At 33.7% G+C, this 20,212-nt stretch overlaps 1 protein-coding gene across 2 annotated transcripts; it reads right to left on the bottom strand.

Annotated features, from left to right (window-relative positions):
- Positions 1-986: 986 nt before the first annotated feature.
- LOC123197787 (tripeptidyl-peptidase 2-like) lies at positions 987-18,198 on the bottom strand. Of its 2 annotated transcripts, XM_044612178.1 has the most exons (34): positions 17,856-18,198; positions 17,664-17,742; positions 17,502-17,575; positions 17,227-17,336; positions 17,029-17,109; positions 16,572-16,658; positions 16,347-16,489; positions 14,179-14,329; positions 13,981-14,103; positions 13,534-13,617; positions 13,220-13,407; positions 12,940-13,114; positions 12,711-12,832; positions 12,389-12,468; positions 11,838-11,896; positions 10,936-11,090; positions 10,218-10,396; positions 9,735-9,847; positions 9,489-9,659; positions 8,651-8,779; positions 8,461-8,561; positions 8,255-8,372; positions 7,863-7,942; positions 7,375-7,447; positions 6,443-6,528; positions 6,312-6,363; positions 6,073-6,207; positions 5,830-5,898; positions 4,766-4,858; positions 4,175-4,270; positions 3,810-3,908; positions 3,470-3,562; positions 2,614-2,802; positions 987-1,351 (listed from the first exon to the last, which is right to left on the bottom strand). In XM_044612178.1, exons 1-34 carry the CDS (start codon positions 18,034-18,036, stop codon positions 1,193-1,195), a joined length of 3,927 nt encoding a protein of 1,308 aa, XP_044468113.1. In that variant the 5' UTR covers positions 18,037-18,198; the 3' UTR covers positions 987-1,192. The 2 variants fall into 2 exon arrangements, with proteins under 2 accessions (XP_044468113.1, XP_044468114.1); XM_044612179.1 differs by lacking the exons at positions 16,572-16,658; positions 17,029-17,109; positions 17,227-17,336; ... (1 more) ...; positions 17,664-17,742; positions 17,856-18,198 and having other exon boundaries at positions 14,179-14,343; positions 16,347-16,478.
- Positions 18,199-20,212: the final 2,014 nt, after the last annotated feature.

Genomic DNA, 20,212 nt, shown 5'->3' with positions numbered 1-20,212 from the left:
ACACAGATCTGTGACGACTTATGAGTTAGTGAATGCATAGATCAATCAGACAACATAGCACGAACATTGGCCACATCTATGTGATGTCTTTAGACTAATCTATAAATATTAATTTTTTTAACATTAAGTTATGAGAAAAACGGTTAGTTTTTTAAACTAAAGGGGAAAAAAAAAATTTTGTTTAAATAAATATTCTAAATAACAATTTTATCCTTAACCGTAACAGCTAAAACTAATAGATAGATAAGTATTTAGATTTTTGAAAGTTAACAAATTACTTTGGGTTTTCACTAAACCTTGGATGGAAATAAGTCATTTGGCCTATGGTAAATATGTAAACAACTTCCAAGAAAATTGAAAAAACACAAAAATTGGTTAATGGTTTGGTTGAGTTGAGTGTGCCATTTCCTTTTATATCTCCTTTCTCCATGTGCAAGAAGATCTGATGGAGTTTTCAATAATTTATCATCTCAGAAGATCTCCACTTCATGTTTACTGATGATGAATCAACAATGGAATTTATTATTATTCCATTATTTACTTAGGAGATGAAATATTGATTGTATACGGTCAAATATAATTAGATTTGGGCGAAAACCCCTTAGCTCCCTAAGCTAAGCCTGAACCAAGTCTAGCGAAAGGCCCGGGCCCAATGTTTAAGAAAATTACCAATTTATCACCCATGATCAATTGCGCAAACAACGAGTATAATTTTATATACAAATAATAATATGTCACCATTGTGATTAAATAATTTTAAATTAAAGATAAAATAATACCCAATTGTATGATAATATATACATAAAGTCATATACATTGTATATACATTGGGAAGTATACATAAAGTCATATATATATATATATATATATATATATATATATATATATATATATATATATATATATATATATATATAGCAAACAATATCATTAGTGTGTGTGTGTGTATATATATATATATATATATATATATATATATATATATATAGCAAACTAAGTAAGATTTATTTAAACTAATAGAGTTTAACAATATTATAATCTATTATTATATACTTCCCAAGAATTGATCCCCCTTAGTTCAAAGTTTCACAGCAATATGCAAAATGTTTGAAGCAACTTAGAATGAATCATCCTTATATGGAAACTGTGCTTAAAATGAAGGAACCTGGAACTGCAACTGAAGGGGATGCTGCTAAAAAAGAGGCAGGCTAGGTGGGAAACGAACATGCATCCACAGCCTCTCATATGCCACCATGTGGCTCCACCCCATCTCATCTAGCAGTGAAATTTTCAGTTCATAGAGCTTCTTCTTGGCAGGCTCTGCATCATCTTGAATCATCTCACTCAATACCTGTGCCAGAAGATGGTTTAATAATATGCCTGCAGTGCAGACTAATGAAACAAAATGCACAACCACGCCCAATATAAAAGCCTAACAACAACTTCAACTTCAACCCCACCCATCTTTTACTTTCTCTGAGGCTAGATTCAAACCGAGAGCTCCCCTCGGTATTATAACCGAACAAAAAATAATAAAACGACATCGTTTTGATGCATATTGATTAAAACAACGTCGTTTTAGTCTATTCATATTAAAATTTTTTTGGTTTGGGAGTTCAGCGAGTTAAACACCCTTAAAACTAAGCTCAAACTCGAAAATATTTAACTCTCAAACTCATAGCTGTTAAAGGCACGTCTCAGGGATGGTTCAACAATGCTTTACTCAAGGTGATGGCCACATTGCCTTGAGTATGCTCAAGGCGACCAGTGGTTCAAAGACAATTGTTTTTAGCGCTTTTTCAGTGCATTGGGAAAAGCTTTAGGCACCAAAAAAGCTCGCTTTATTATCGCCTAGGTTATCCACAACTAGATTATAGGATTATCGATAAATTCTAGACAGTTTTTGGCATAGTTTCAGGTTTTTAGGCAAGTTTTATGCAATTTTCACTCTGATATGAGGGTTATTGACAATTGTTAAGGTCTTCAATGAAGTTCAAGGTTGTCAAAAAGATCACTAACAAGTTCTAAGGTCATCTAAAGGTCAACAATGAGATCTAAGGGTGTTAAGAGGTTGTCAGCAAGCTCTAAAGGTTGTTAAGAGGTTGTCAGCGAGTTCTAAGATTCCCGAAAAGGTTGCTACAGATATTTAAAGTTATCGGATGAGTTCACTAATCTTTTATAAATGGTCGTTAGAGAAGTCTAGACATGATAACTAATTGTTGTCAGATCTAAGATTGTTGATACAGTTGTCGATTAATTTTTTATTGTTAATATAGTAGCAAATAATTTGAATTTAATAGAAATAAAATAAAAATTAATGAAATTTTTTTATCATCATTTGTTAAAAAAGTGATGCCTTCACTTTGCTTTTTTCGCTTAAGCAATAAGACTACGTGTTGCCTTTTTGACGCGTTTTGCCTTTGACAACTATGGGCTCGAACTCAAGTTCACTTGAGTTAAACTCATTTGAATCGAACTTATTTTTAAGCTCGAAAACACTTGATTTAAGTCCAATCTTAACTTTCTCAATAGGCTACTTATGTCTGCCTAAACAAATTGGAATTCTATGACAATTGTCACCATTAAACTAGACAAATATGTCAAGAAAACTACCTTTAGTGCTGTTCCGAGCCTTCCAAGCCGTCTTTCACGTAGCACTAAGAGGTTGCCATATTTGGAAGACCTCACATCAACCCATTTCTTCAGTTCTTTGAAGTTATTTTCGAACAAATCTGGCTGATCACCAGTCTTGTCCACATCTTTTGTGCCCTTATTTGCATCTGCAGCTGAAGCTTTGTCACCCTGATATGATGATAAAAAAAATATGATCAGCGCCACACAGGTTAACAAAGGAATTGTGCTCGTACGTTACCTAAAAACAGAGAAGGAAAATGAATACAAGGCACAACTCAATAAATTGGTGTTTATTTCTCCTTTTTTAAAAAAAAAAAATCAATTTTAAAACTCTCAAGTTTAAATGATTCAAAAAATTAAGTGTGTGACGCAGAACTTCAAGGAAGTAAATGAGGCAAGTTAACTCTATTTCCAATGGATCTCTCCTGAAACATGGCTGTAGATGGTTGGGGAGGGAAACCAGGGGAAGTGTTCGACATGATGTGCCTACAGCCCCTTCCAATCCAACAATTTAAGACTTAAGTATCTAAATGACAGAAACACAAGTTGGAATAAAGTGATAACACCACCCATAAAGATGGAAGAGAATGTCGATTGCTCCCGAAATTTTGTATATGCAGGGAGAGAAGGTTGGGGAAGTTTTGGAAATAACATGCTAGCAAAGCCTAGATAAAAATCATTTTGAGTTTCTTGACAAACAAGTTTTTTACTACAATAATACAGTTTAATCGAGCAGAAACTTTCAGAGAAACAGTAATAACTCCTGAATTTCCTTGTTTACGAAAATGTTTTGGCAAAATTTTTGAAAACAGGCAACGGAGACGATCAGAAGTACCTTCAATGACTCAATCTCAGCCAATGCAAATCCTTTCTGGTAAAGTGCCTCTGCTAACTGATCACGTGTTGTCTCCATTTTTTTCTTGATTTTCTATAATCAAAAAGCATCAATGGTGTTAATTAATTTGCCATCACTCAAATAAATGATTGAATACAAGCAATGCTATCATAATTTGAGCAATGAAGTAATATAAATTCTAAAAAGATGAACATGTAGCCTGGCCACCAGATCAAACTATGAGAACAATGCGTTTCAATAGTATGAATTATGATGGAACATAAAGCCAAGAGCACAGTTGTCAATGTTTAAAAATAAAAAAAGCGACATGGATCCACACCTCTGCTTCCTCATCCTCCGGATCACTTTTCTGTGAAAAAAATTTCACTAGCTCATATTGGTCAACACTGTCAATTACCTCATTTGCTGCATTTATAACCTGAAAAGGGCCATTTCATAAGTGTGTCGATGATAATGCTTACATACCCATCATCCATTTAAAATCAATACATTGACAGAGAAATAGGAAATGATTCGTTTTACAAGAAACATGGCGTGTTCCGAGACAGGTTAGAATGTGTCTATTACTCAAATTCAAATTAAAGAAACTGATATTCTGTCAAATAATGCATAAATCTCTTTACTTGTCATAAATCAATACTACACAGTACTTTGAGCTGAACATATGTTTGTCATAAGACTTACCTCTTCCTTGTGACAGATTTTGTCCCCAACATTACTTCTAGAAAGCAGACCTTCCAAGATCTTGGCAAGCAGTGGAGTGTATTTGGGATATTCAGACTACAAAGACAAAGGTAGAGATATTAATTGACAGTTTGGACCAGAATACTATTAATTGCCCAAAATAAGTTGTTCAAAAAGCAGAAAAAGATGTTCCAATATCCTGAAGTGAAAAGAGATGGTAGCAGAAAATTCATCCTGAACCTGTGTCAAATCAACCAAAATAAAGCAAGTTTATAAATTCTAACAAGCATCATAGTGTACGTGACAATTTCATTAATGAACTTGGTCACACAGATCCAGACACCAACACTTGCTTTACGGAAAACACCAATTAATGGAATAGAAAAGGGTCCAAAAATAGCATTTAAACTAATAACAAATTGAAATATTCATTAAGCCAATTGATTATTTAGAATGAAAACTGTTACATTTTAAGAAATAATCAAACAGTACAACAATGCATTTCCTCAACGTCGCATATAGCATAAACAATAAACTTAAATCATATCATAAGTGCTTCCCATTTCATAATAAATCATAAATGGTTCTAACCTTGAGAGAAGCAGATAACTTTTTCCATTCTGAACACTCTTCATCAGTGTCTTGTTTAAGACTTCCCAACACTTTTATCTTTGCATCTCGGACCTGTTTGACATGCAAAACCAGCATAGAGTAGCAGTGGAAAACTTGGATGATAATAACTTGAAAACCTCAGTGTCCAACAGCTAGAAACATGATGTTAACTAATAATGCAAATAGCACGACCATAGAGAAGTGAGCAGACTTCAAGAGAAAGTCTCCAAATGCAAACCTAAAGTGTCATGTTTTATGTTAGTATAACACAACTAACAAGAATTCACCGAACTAACATGCAGGGACATCATTAATTTCTGATTTCCCGAAGAACATAAGAAAGACAAAAGCTGAATTTTTTAAATCAACAATTACCCAACCTATCAATATAAGCTGTAAAGAAATCCATTTAAAGGCTCTCATTAATGCGTTTACTCCATGACCATAATAGGAGAAGAAGCTAACACCTCATACACGTTCTCAGAATTTAACACCATTACAAAATGTACATTCATCATTCACCTAAACATGAAACCAAATATTTGCATTTGCCGGGGGACACAAAATCTATTGGAAAGTTTTTTACATAAAAACTTGAAACCTCAGAACAAATTAGATTACACAGCAAATTCAATGACCAACAAAGGTAAAACCACAAAGTAAAAAACCTGGAAAACATTTAACATCATATTACACCTTAAGTGAAAAGAGAAGTTTGCCATATTTAAATAAAACATATTGAAACATACCAAATTGTATCATTAGACATTGTCACATATCAAAAATTATAATTTTCCAGTAAACATTTATGCGATCCACTTTCCAGACTATTTTATATTTTTTCAAATACAAATTTACCGTCCATATCAAATTTTAAATATTTTAAAAATTACTTACATTTTATTTGACAGCAAAGACAGATGATATCATACACAAGTTGACAACTTCTACAATAAGTGCCAAATATCTAAGCTACATACACACACCTAACACACACACACATCTGCTGAAGAAAAGTTAAAATTTCAGGGTGACTTGATTACCTCTTCTCGTAAAAGCTCGGACACAGTTTTAGTGCAAGTAGAAGAACCTTTCCCTTTCTCCTCATCAACCTGTCAAACAAGTACAGCAGCAAAAATTAATAAACCACCTGTGTTGCAGTATAAAGAATGGAATAGATAAGAACACTGTTCAGCAGGTTAATCCTTGTAGCAAATAAGAACAGTGTTCATAATGATTTATATCTTGTACAAAAGGGAAAAAAACAAGGCAGCACACTTTAAAACCTTATTAGGTGGCACTACATATGCAATTTCATATGTGACAGGGTTCTTTTGTGGGTTTTTTTCTTCTTCCTGACCAGCAAATGATAGCTTTCCATAGGAGATTACTCCAAACAAGATGGATCCTGGGGGAGAGTTCTGCAAATAACATGTGAGTGTAATTATAAATATACTGTGATAATGTTTATAAGTGGAAATTCTTTAGTTCTTTTAACCAAAATAAGAGGCATAGAATTTAATACCTTCGGAAGCTTGTCCCTTGCTGGTGGGCTCAAATAAAATGCTTGCTTTTTTCTACCAAAAGACGCTTCAAGTTAGGATACTTATGAGACAAAACTAAAACATAGAAGGAATCATAAGCAGTCAAATATACCCTGGTACTAAAGTGGAAGCTTTAAAAGAACCATTTCCCATCACTGGACCATCTGGTTGAGAGAAGAAGTTCAATCGAATGACATCCTGGATTAGAAATAAAGCAGTGAAACATTTAATAGGTGCTTAAAACAAAAATAATAATAATAATAATAATAAATATTCAACACAATAAAAACAGCCTCCACAAATCAGAAATTAATTCAATTTTCTGTAAACTTAAAACTAAACTAGTAGAATAGACCATAAGTTTGATATCTCAACAGAAGAAAAGTACACCAATTCTTTACACAGGTAGAATAACTCATTAAAGAAGATAATTCTTCTATACTATTAGTGTAACATCTCTGATCCAATAGTTCAATCCACTGTCAAGATATTATTTACTTTCAGTACATAATCTATTACGTATTATGGTTTTGATTTTGGGTTTTACAACCCAAAACGCGTTTTGATGGTTTACGGAGTTCACAGAATAGTTAATCAGTTTTATTTTAACATCTCTAAGCGATGTTGAATGCAAATACAAACCCAACATCTCTTTCGTGCTTTGTCGATGTGGAATTTGTCTAAGGATGTCATATTCACCTTCTCTTATAGAACTCAACATTCTCACAAAGGTTTACCCTACCATCATTATGATCATCATTATCATCATCATCATCATCATCATCATCATAATCATGATCATGTTGTTGTTGTTGTTGTTGTTGTTGTTGTTGTTCCTTTGTTTGGTTTACTTGTTATTGGGATTGACTTGTACTGGAGATTGGAAAACATATAAACCTGGACAGAGTTCATTTTGTAAACCCTCGCTGGCTTGTGTGTAGAATTTTGGCAGTGTTTGGATTGATTTTGGCAGGTTGCAATCACATACCAAAGGTAACTGCTAATTGCATAAAGATTGAACCATAGAAAAACATGATTTCCTACCTTCTCCTCCAAAGTTCTCTCAATGAACAGCACCAATTGCTTCATGTTCTCCAGATATTGCACATTTTCATGCCTGAAATATGATAATTGCCATGAGAGAAAGGAACAAGGGGTTGAAGTACCAGAAATTTTAAATAGTTAAGAACCTTATAAATGCAATACATAGTCTACTGTCTCCATATAAGATTCCAAGAGAAAACCTAGATTCAGGTTCTTAAGGACAAATTGGTCCTCAATAAGAGAGTGAATGAGGGTTGCATGATGAATTAATAATAAGGAATTTCTTTAGAAGACAAGGACAATCGCTTTATCAGTTGGTATTCCATAGTTTCTTTTAGAAGACCAAATATCTTCTGGGCCAGTTTAGGTTAGAATCTGATATACCAATCTAGGCAGCAAAATAAGTCACAAAAAAAGTCAACAGGAGGATGAGCAAAATGACAAGTAGCATGTGCATAAATTTTTCATGCCTACGAAATGGCTAATACCTCAGATAAAGCTGTAAACAGTATTCACCCTTTGGAAGTTTTGAAGAATCTGGATAAACATCACCCTTTGCATATACACGCTGAAAAAAAAATGACATGAAAAAGGAGATTAGATGTGAATAACTAGATATAGATCTGCAAGTATGCTTTCACTAAAATGTTTTTAGGCATACAAGAATATATGTTTAACCTATTGCCACAGCACTGTAATAAGTTTACAGAGTTCTTCCTGCTATTAGACCACTCTTGTTTAGTGCAAATTATTCATCAAAAACACGAATTCGCTATCCAGAAACTGTATATTCTTCAGAAGACATAGTGTTCCCCCAGCTTTTCTCAAGCAACTACTGACAAGCATTTTAAATTTCTGAAGTGATAATAGGTCAAAGTACCTTGTTTGTGTCAGAAATCATATAAAATTGAGACTCAAATTTAGTGTCATATATGCGACCATTGAGCAATGGGATCTGAGGTTTGACTTCAGCCCCATCTTCCAGTTTGAATTTATAACTGCATAACCAAAAAAGATAACAGTCTAGTACTCTGAAATACAGCCAAATGAAGCAGCCAAAAAGGCAAAAGGAACAAAACAACCCACGTTAATGTCAGCGCTAAGATTTGTTTGCCTGAGGGAAGTTTGTCACGATCGGTTGGAAGAACCCTAAGTTTGCTTTCAACAGGTTGATATGGAACTCTTATCTGCAAAAGTAAGAAAAAGAGAATGATGCATATAAATAAAAACATATATGACTTTCATCATATATATCTTCAGAAAATGCCTTCTTCACCTTATTAAGAACAGCAGCAGGAGCAAGTTTTTCAGATGCTAATAGGGCTTCAGCATCAATTCTAACTGGTGCTTCACTTCCATCAAGTAGCACTTCCTCTTTATGTATATCAATCCCATGAAACTCAATCTGAAAATTTTATATAAAACCAACGCCTAAAGTTTTTCAGAGAGAAGAAACCAAAAACATTCATTTTTGTTAAATTTTCAAAAAATAGCATCCCGGTCCCCCCAGACCTAGCTCCCCAAAATTCTTCTTTGAAACAAGAAGCATCAAAACTAAGTTGTCCAGAATTCACTATCATGAACACTGGCTGCGTGTACCTTCACAGTTAATATGTGTCATCTAAAGAGACAAAAATAAAATCATATAATAGAAAAGGGCAAGGGGAGTAATATACGTAAGAAATCATGACCCTATGAATGTTGAAAATCAAGATAATGAAATAAAAATAGAGAATCAATAGAGTCAAGATTTTGTCTCACAAAAAAAAAAATTTAAAAAGATTTTGTCTCACAGAAAAGTGATAAAAATTCCCCCAGCTGCCTGAGAGAAATGAGCAGCAAAGCAGATAATAAAAATACAACAAATGAGACGTAAAGTCCAAAAGTCATCCAAATGAAGAAAAGTAGAAGCCAGTCCCATTTATATATAAACTCGAGACCATTTCCACAGCAAACAATAACAAAATTATCAAAAAAGTTGGAATCAAATTAATTGCAATAAAAACGAGAAGAACTTCTTCTGAGTCAACAAAATTGCTGAAAAGCCTAATAATCTTTTTTTAATTTTGCTCAGAACTGAATATATGCATGAAATTCTGACATAAAATTGTTACCTCAAAATCTACAATAGTAGTTTCGTGACTTCCCATTCCACTTGACCAAAACTGAGCTACTGCTAATTCCATTGTCTGACCACCCACAACAGGAAAAGCAAAACTTTTGGCAGTTGCAGAAGAGAACATCAAAACGCTCTCCCACTTAATAGGCCTTTGCAATGGACAGACCTGGACATTGCAGTAGTAGGCATTTTAAATGAGATCCAAATGGCTTTATATAAATTTTCATTGCATGTTGTGTACCTGAATGGTGTCAACAAAAAAGCGTCTAGTTGTGTCAAACCCTGAAGTTCGCATGGTTGCCTCAACCCAACTTGCACCAACTGGAACTTCGATAAATCTCCGTTCGATGTGACCTGTTCAAACAGTACATTCAAGGCAGACAAAGAAGAAATAAGTTCCAAATACTAGACTGTAGATTCAAAGGAGCCTTAGAGTGAACTTAATAAATAGACCTTCTCAAAACTAAATTTCTGTAACTTGTTGCCAGCAAAAGCAAGGAAGAAAAGTTTCTCAATACTACATATCCGATCCTTTAAGGCCAAAACCTTAGAGATTTCTAGGGAAAAAAATACTTTTTTCACGTCTCACTAAAAAGCATTTAAGTCTATTCTTAAATGACCCCTTTTGATGTGATGCAACAATTTTAAAAGCTTTATGAGAGAAATGATTTTGACATACAAATATCTACATAATTCAAACTGTTAAAAACCAATACAAAATAACCTGGCATAAATGACATCCTTGAAAATGAAACAAGTGGCGGCCGACTCAAAACAGCCATCGGCTTCGTTATGATGATAGGAATTCTAAAAATAGGGCCGCGCCCTGGTGCTTTGCAGTCAACTCCATATATTTCATAATAGTGTAGACCAAACTTGAGATTGGTAGGATCCACCAATATGCTGAAAAAAGGGAAAAAGAACAAACTATTCTCAGCATCAAGAACAGAAATAAAAGTCAATAAATCTTACAGCAGAAATCTTTGAAATTTTGTAAAATACTAAAATAATAAAGTAACACAAAAAGCCTATATACTTAGTTTGTGAAATATAGCAAGTGCCTCTAATAGCACAAAAGTATATGTATCAGTGTGTATATGTGTATGTGGCATGTTTTCCTTGCTATCTGAACTCTGGGGATGCATCTATTAATGCTTCTCAATCAGAAAACAATTTAAAATAGATATCCCACCTTTTTCCAGATCATTATGAAGAAATAATGTTATCATAAAAACTAACAAGCGGTTTTTCATGCAGAAAAAAATTAGATAAAACAAAAAGCACTTCCCAACCAAATTGATCCTCAAATAAATAACAGAACTGGACTTCCACTTTTATATTATCCTTATCCATATTGACAAAACTCACATAAAAAATACAATCTGAACAATGTCTGTTAATATAGAAAATGCTAAAGGTACAGAGAAGTAATGCAAACTAACTTGAAGCTACGACCATTATGAGTGAGAAGTAGGTAATCAGGAGCCCTCACAACCTCCTTTTCAGTAGAATGCAACTCAATACACTCCTCAAAGGGAACCCGTTCTTCCAAATTACTTGCATCTTCATGAAACTTCGGCTCAACTTGCACTGTCCACTGTTAAGGATATAATTTCAGCTGCTTTGAAAGTGGTATGCAGTCAATGATATGAGCAGATATTTCTTCTACATGGTTCAGTCTTTTATAGCAAAGGATGGAGATGGATCCATCTTGTAAAATTGAAGTAAACTCTGCAGTATGAACAATGCATGCAAGCTCAAATAATTCTTAAACAATTAAAAAGTGGAACTAAAGCAACCCCTCAAATTCGTTTAAAATGATAACTAATTACTATAATAATTTAATAAGTCCTACTCAGAAATTTTCAAGAATTAACCATCAATTCATTTTGAAAGATGTGTAAGACTACATTACTGCAAGAATCAGCACACAAATACTAATTAATAACAATTCATTGTGCCTTGCTCATAAATTTTCACATGATACGTCATAAAACTGCAGGAAGTTATAAGAGAAAAGGAAAACAGTAACTTGAAGGCCAAACAAAAACAAGCAATACAACAAAGATGTAGAAATTGAATGCATTTCCAAAGGTTATTACCATTGGATATTTTAGAAAAAGGTGGACTACAAATAATTCAATCATTCACTCCTTAGAAATGTTGAATGAGTAACATAGAAGACCCAATAACTAAATTAACAATAAATTCATAAAAAAAACCCAAATCAATCCAATTAGTGAAGCATGAAAACCACACTTCAGTTTAGATATTCAAGAGACAAGCAAATCTTCGCCCAGCAGAGTTATAGAATCAAGTTAAACAAATTTATGAGTAATCCCACCTCAGTAGGTTGCTGACAAGCACTAGCCTCTCTTAGGTAGATCCCTCGATATGAAGGAGCTGCAGTAAAAGTTAAAATGCCACATAAAATATTAATGGACTTCACTTAGCAGATAACTAACATCAAGAACTCTTGAATATTGAAACAAATGATGGTAACTATGATTTATATGTTTATGTAGTGGCTAAAGTTTTATGGACAAACAAGATTCGACCAAGGGTAGAGCCATGCCCTATAAATATTTTTATTAACTTTGTCTCCTTATTTTTTGTACTATGGCCCCTACAAATCCATATTCCTAACTCTGCTACCAAAATTGACCGGGGCAAATCTTCTATCTAATATCAAATAAAAATTGACATATAAGTAAGTCATTAACCAATCAGAAAATTAAAACCTAATATCCAGAATTTCATCTAGCAGCACAAAGACTGTAATGTTAATATATAACCCGCTCGTGAAATTTTATTAGGCATATAGTAGTAAAAACCCAGAAATATTGTGTATGTGTGCAGTTTGTCAGAGAGACTGAGTGAGGAACATAAACTTACTCGTGGTTCCAGATAGATTGATCTCTATTTCATATGAAACACATGGAATATTCTGGTACTGTTGAATATATTCAAACGCCCTGTGATGTGAAGGTTGGTCAAAAATAAGTTTAAAAATTCAAAAGCTCAATTTATTCTGTATCATGAATGAATCTTCAGTGGGAACACCAATCATTAGTGCGATTAGGTGGACAAAAAAGTAAGTAAATGCATATGTGGTGAAATGCCATCGGATGGTAAATGGATAACAAGTAACATGCTACCCCTATCCAAGACTTCTTCCAACCATGAATAGCAAATAAACAAAGGCCTAGAGTCTAACTTGTCAACTTGCAAAAGTCCTTGACCCGTAGATAGTTTATCTTCTGCCACACCACCTATAGGAGCAGATGTATTCTCAATAGCTTTCCTTACAATGTATGGGCTCACAGGAATGCCCTCAGCCTGCAAGACAACATTAAGCAACAGAAACCCCAAGAAGATTAACAGAGAAAAAAAATGAATGTCAATAGGACGAGAAGGAAAAGAGTCTAAGAAAGCATTAGAAAAACCTTCATAGCACTGATAACCAATGCAATTCCCCCACATGCAGATGGAGATGCCATTGATGTTCCATTCATGAGCATGCGTTTTTGAAGAGTCCATATAGAGACAGGAGCAACAGCCCCACCAGGAGCACTTATGCAGACACCTAGATCACCATCAGCTGTTGGTCCTCGACTTGACCTGCCTCCCATATGAACATTTTGTAAAAGACAAAGACGCAAAGCAGAAAAGTGGCTTATAGGTGCCTGATTACAGTCAAGGTCAAAGCAACTGAAATTGACATACCAAGTGTACTCGAGCCCTTCACTGGGAGGTTCAACAGCAGAATGAGCAGCAGCAGCCATTGCAGGAGAGACGTAAGCACCGACTCCAATAATGCTTGAAGAGGTACCACCGGGTGCACCAACAGTGTTCAATCCAGGCCCAGTGTTCCCAGCACTACTAACAAATACTAGACGGTGCTTATTTACTGCCTAAATTAAAAGCAGTGGTGGCATCCACATCAAATGTGAGCATCAAAGACAAAATAAGTGAAAACAGATACACACACACACACACACACAGAGTTATCCATAAGAAGCAAGGTTTTGAAGAGATACTTCATTAACAAGGTCAACAAAGCGACCATAGTCTGGCAGTAGGGTAGGCTCTCCATAACTCATATTGATGAGATCACATTTGTGCTGCATAAAATGCACAATACCCATCACTTAGACATAAAGAATCACACATTAGCAATCTTCTATCTAAAATCTGCATAACAACCATCCTTAGACATTGTATCACTTCGACATTGTATATCACACAGCAGAAATCGTCTACGTAGTTCATTTGCAATACATAATACAACACACTATCATACATTCCACCTCACTTTAAATATACATCTATTTATATTTGTAATGTTTGTATGTACACATATGCTTAGATACATTTAGAATTAACCATGAAAAGCCAATATACGAAAACAATACTAAGGCTACAATCCCTAACAGAGATAAATCATTTTCAAAATGTATTTTACTTTCAGATAAATAAGTACCCACCCCCACAGCAGCTATCAATGCACGAGTTAAGCCAGTTCCTGTCTCCATAGAGCCTAAGCGGGAGTCTCCAATTTTACAAGATATTAACTGTGCTCCAGGGGCAACTCCATTCAACAAAGGCTCCTATCAACCACAAATGTCAGTACTGGTTTACTCTGAAAGAATGTAAAACGAATATAATACCATAAATGGAAGTACCTCAGGGTGGAAAGCTGAAGCTATACCGGCAACATGAGTTCCATGAGGAGAACTATCTGTTACAATACTTAAGATGTTTCCTTCATCATAAACATTAACAACAAATGTACAGGCATCTAATTCGCTAAACATGCCATACTTCCGTTCAATCCTGCAAGGGTAGGTCTGAAAATAGTTAGACGTTTGTTTGCATAATATCCATGAGTAACTCCCAAACATATACAAAACGATACCAATAAAAAAAATTAAAAATTTATATAATAAAAATGAAAAGAACTCTAACAAGAAACCAAATTGCTCAATTTAATATCCATACTAGTCTTAGCAATATGAATGACACACTACATTTAAAGTAGGGATACAGACATAACCCCTCCTGCCATCTGTATATTATAAAATTAGGCAGAGCAAATTGCTTCCTCATATGACAATAATAGCACAAATTTTTTTCTATACTGCAGAATTCCCAGTAACTCCTGGGTAATTAATTTAAAGCTCCTAGAGGATCTCTCATGATGGAGTTCTCTTTACCAACAAGTTTTTAATTATCATCTTTCTTCTATTCCTATTGCCAGGAAGTGCATCTAACTTTACTTGACAACACCCTTCACTTGCTGATCTATTCAGATTGGGAGTTTTCTTGCTTTTGGGGGAAGGAAGCCTACAGAAGCAGCAATATTACAGGACTGTACAATTAAGCTGTTTTGTGGATCTTAGATATTGAAAGAAACAATATGCACAATACATGTTTGTGAAATTAGTGTGCCTATTCAAGGGCATAAAGAGAAGAAGCTGAGCAATTAATGTATGAAGTAATATTACAAAATTTTTAGTCTAGCACAATATAAATTTCTTGCCACACCCCTATATCCATATTTGCAATTAGCTTGTTCATCCATTTATATATAAATGTACTTACATAACTTTGTTTATAAGCAAATGGATAAAAACCCAAGAAATCTTCTAATGAGAAAAATTTTTACACGAGGCCGTACACAAGCAATAAATAGTATCACTTAACCCTTTCAAAATCCACAAGGAAAAGGCTACTCCATGCAGTCTAACCCAAACCAACGCTTTCAAGATGCGATTTTTGTTAAAAGAGGTATGTTCAAGCCACTGTTGCGAAACAATGGCCTTAACAAGAAAAATTTAAGCACAGAATGAACTCACTCCTCATTCTTAAATTTGAATGCAAGAAAACCATCAAAGGACATCATATGCTCCAGTACATATGATTTGCATGCTTGCATGTAAATCATTTTGTAGCATTATATGAAACCAAATAACTCAGAAAATATCCAACGATACACCGCATTCAAATAACGGCACTTTCATCAATAAAGTCATTGGCGATAACAAGTTTTGGCGTATTGCCCTCTAAAGTGCAAGATACTTGGTCAAGGTTAAACTGAGTTTTCGAATTGAAAACTCAAATTCGATCAACCCAAGATAGAGGTTAAAAAGTTTTAATGATTGTAAACAGGTTTGGAATGTATAAATTTTTGCATGCAAGAGGTTAAGTGTTTGGCAGGTGTAAAAGTTTGTAGGCAGGTGGTTAAGTGTTTGCAGACAAGTGTAAATGTTGTGCGGGTGAGGAAGTGCGGGTGTGAGTGTTATGTTGGGAAGCAATTCATTCATGCAGATGGGCAAGATCAGAAGGTAGCAGCAGCACAACAAAAATCACACAGGCAAAACCTCAAACACCATATGCACAAACAACAACAACAACTTCACACAGGCCTTTCAACAAACACCTAAAAAAATTCAACTTGGAAAAACCCACAACAGACTAGGCTTCTTCGAAACAATCATTCCCAAGACAATCAAACAAGCTCCATAAACAGTCCAAAAATCAAATTCAAACAAAACTTCAACAACCTAAAACAACCTAAACCCCAATTCAATCTAATCACACAATCAACGCACTAAAAAGGGGGTGAAACTGAGGCCTGGACAAGAACCAAGCAAAAATATGAAATGGAGGTGGATAAGGGTTGACGATGATGTGGGAAAAGATGTAAGATGGTGAGAAGGATAAATTTTGCATGAAGATTAACATATCTAGCATAAATATACTAGATATAGTCTCCAATCAACATCATCGTACTATTGTCTAAAAGAAGAAATTTCAGTTGCATTATATTTTAAATACAAACCATGCATACCTATAATTTGTAAGAGGTGCAAAGTCAGCAAGTCTTCCACAATCTGGCTCATCCTCAAGACTGTGTGTGTCAAGTGCAACCCTCCATACTTCTCCATCATGCCAAACTACAGCATCTATTACAGGCCCTTTGTCATCATAGCTCTACAATATAAATATGATAGCACTTTTCAAAGCAAGAAACCAACTCAGGGGAAAAAGTAATTCTGAATTCTAAGGTACCCACATCAGCCTGCTTTTTTAGAATATCAACCCTGTTTTGGAGATCTTCACGAACCCTTTTCAAGTTTCCATCCTCCAATTGTTTGTGTTTCTGTAGAAAGAGGTACTACTTCAAGTGATGTGCAAGCAACAAAAAGAATAAAAGCACAAGCTAAAAAGCCACACTGTATAAAATCAAGGCAGGCAGTACTATTAGTTCTAAGTACAGCAAACAAAACTTTTTGGTTCCAAGGAACAACAGAAGTGAAAATACCATTCACACAAAACACAGATGCATTTCTGCATGTGAATAGATTTATCAAAAAGAATCACGCTTGGTAGTACAACACAAAAGGATGAATAGATGTATCTAAAACCTTCAATATCTAATACAAGTAAACAAATATAATCTACAGCATGGAAGTATATCAAAAACCTTCAATATCTAATACAACAAATGTAATCTACAGCATTGAAGTAACCTGATCGAATTGATCAAGATGCTTTACAGCCTCAGCGATTGTCACCTGATTCTTCTCATCCCACTTTTTCTTTCTTTCTTTCTGCCAAGAATATCAAAAATATATATAAAATAAAATGTTAGTTTGTTGGCCAATCATGGTAAAGCTTGAGAACAAGACCGCAAGTTCAAAGATTACACAAATGACACTATTTCTTACCTTTAAACGAGAGATCAATTCGTCCGTAAACAACTCATATACCATCTTATAACCGACACGCCATTCACCAGATGGGTTTTTCCATGAAGAATTGACGACCAAAGTTGCCCCTATATTGAAAATTTTCATCCATCATGTCGAGACCACATAATTTTTTACACTATAAAATATAAATGCAATGCTCTGTAGAATCATTTTCAAAAATAAAAAGAAAATGGAAATGTACAGCAAAAACAAAGTACAATAGAATGTTTAAATGAATCAATAATACTAACCAGAAGCCCCCCGAATACAACCATCGGAATCAGCCTTGACCACTGTTGACGTATCAATATCTCCACTGCCCGTACTGCAAATGAAAATAGCGCAACCACAAAAAAAAAAAAAAAGTCACAAGTTAAACATCATCTCATTGATAGTTAAACAAACAATAGTACCAGTCCACGACATCCAAGATTTTGGGCTTCCCATCGGATGTCACTTGCAAGCCAGCAGCGGCAGGGTCAACACCAGAATCTAAAAACACCAAAACCAAATTAATTTATTAAACATAAAACATAATCTTCTTTTCTCTTTCTCTTCTCTTCTATTTATTTTCAATTAAACAAACAAGTAAGTGACTCCAATACCGAAAATCGCGATAACGACGCCACGTCCATCAAAGTTAGGGTTAGAGTCGATGAAGCGATCGGCGCCAATCTCTTTCTTCGGCATCAGTGAAGCCAAAAAGGTCGACTCGTTTAGTTTAAAATCACGAAGCGAACCGTTACCATCACCACTAGCAGCAGAAGTAAAGAAAGAACAAGGCATTGCCCTAAGTTTACTCTGAAAAATATCCACTCTCGCTCTCCTCTAACTCTTCTTCTACTTCTCGTAAGACTGAGCTGCCTATCAGTTCTCACGAGTAGAGAAGACGACAGAATGTGCGTAGAAAATAAAATAACGATGGCGATAGAGACGTTGCCGTTTGGGGTGGGCTTTGCAATTGCATTTGCTTTATAGATTCTATTGTTGGACATTTTTACGAGGGTAATTATGTAATTTAATATAAGGACTGGTGAAGTTGACGGCGGTAGAGCGTAGAATTATTCTTATCAGACGGTAGTTTAGACTGGCTGGAATATGGGTGGGGGTGAAATTACTGGATTTATCCTTGAAGGAAATGTACTGACATCTAAGTCCTTCCTGTGGTGGGCCATTTGAATATGATGCTTTGTTCCGATTTAGGAAGTGTGCATTGTAAGTGTCATTCTCAATCAAATCACATTTGTATGATTTTTATACTCACGGATATTCGAGACCAAAATATAGTCGTACAAAAATAATATATATAATTTTAAAATTATATTATATATTTATTTTAGGTATATATAAATAAATCTTTTATATATATTTTTATATAATTAAATATTATTTTATTTTTAATATAAAATTACTTATTATATGATAATATATATAAATATATATTTATGTATTTAAAATAAATATAAATAATTTTATTACTTTGGTGAAGCCAAAAGACTTACTCCTATCCAAAGTATAGTAAAATCTTAAACATTCATCTTTCAATTTTTAAAAATTTAAACATCTATTCATAACCAAATTTCTGTTAAAAATTTTAGTTACAGTTAGCGATAAAACCATTATTTAATAAAAAAAATTAAAATTTCACCACATTTTTCTACTTTATATTTAAAAACTTATATTTTTCCTCAATTCAAAGTTTGAAAAGTAATAAAAACCTCCCTATAATTTGTTCCTTTTCTTCTAACATCAATTTCTCTTCTCCAGTCGTCAACCATCCTCCCTCTCCTCTTATCTCTATTTCGATCTCTTTCCCTTACCTCTTTGGCCAGAGACGAAGAATAAATTATCTTCGTCTTAGACATATAAATATATATATATATATATACCCAAAATGAGTACACATAATTTTATTGTTTTGATTATCACTAAAACCAGATGTATTTGGGTTTTTAGTATCTATATAGGCAATGAGACATTAGATTACATATGATAATATCATGATGATACATTATTTATATATTTAATTATATACTTAAAACTAAATCACACTATTATTTTTTGGTAATTAGGGGGCCAACTCAATCAGTTAAACTTGTCTAAGTGACAATGGGCATAATAGTTAGATAATATATAAAAAAATCTAATTTTTTTTATTGTATATTGTATTGTATTATATGATACTCATTTAAAAAAATAATATATAAAAAAAATTATAATTAACACATTCACCCATTAGAAAATACCACAAATATTCATAAAATTTTAAATTTTTTTATATACATTTTTTTAATATTTATTAATTTATATTAATTATATTAATTATATTATATGATGTATTTACTATATTATATTAATTTTATAAATTTTTTTTGTAACGTTTCTAATAGAAGAAATAATTATGACAATGACAACTTTTAACCAAAGTATGCTGATATGATTCTCAAGCGAAGAATTTACTTTGGGAAAGTCCAGGTCAGTGTCAACACTGTTGATTTATTCACTGACGGGAATTCCACATGGAATAAAACCTTTTTGTAACTTCATGGAAATGGTTTTCAGAATAATTAGGTTCAAAGCCTGGTGGTAAATATGATTCTAGTTTTAGAGTGACAGATGGTGTAACTTTTTTTTTTTTTTTTTCTGGTTTTTCAGGGGTATAGAATATAATAAATTAGTTGTGTCCAATCTAAAAAATGATTTGTGAAAAAGTAATATTATATATACTTATGTTAAAGGGATATTAATTAAAATACCCATTTGTTTTGCTTTATATATATAGAGCCCAATTTTTTATTACATAAATGTAGTAATTTTTTAGTTTAATTTTGTCTCAAAAAGAAAAAAATTTGAAAATTTGAGATACCCAGATGGTTCACCGGGTAGGTTAGCTAGTCGGCTATGGTCGGGTTTCGCTGGTAAATTAGCGTATCAGTTAAGTATATTATTTTATGTCTTAATT

Source organism: Mangifera indica, chromosome 15 (genome assembly GCF_011075055.1).
Source record: "Mangifera indica cultivar Alphonso chromosome 15, CATAS_Mindica_2.1, whole genome shotgun sequence".
In the NCBI taxonomy this organism is placed as follows: Eukaryota; Viridiplantae; Streptophyta; class Magnoliopsida; order Sapindales; family Anacardiaceae; genus Mangifera; species Mangifera indica.
This window is presented reverse-complemented; position numbering and strand designations above follow the sequence as displayed.

Coding starts and splice junctions, on each gene's coding strand:
- LOC123197787 (XM_044612178.1), bottom strand. CDS start 18,036: ATGCCTTGTTCTTTCTTTACTTCTGCTGCTAGTGGTGATGGTAACGGT. Junction 10,397..10,935: donor CATAATGGTCGTAGCTTCAA/GTTAGTTTGCAT, acceptor CCCTTTTTTCAG/CATATTGGTGGATCCTACCA. Junction 4,859..5,829: donor CCGAGCTTTTACGAGAAGAG/GTAATCAAGTCA, acceptor CATGTCAAACAG/GTCCGAGATGCAAAGATAAA.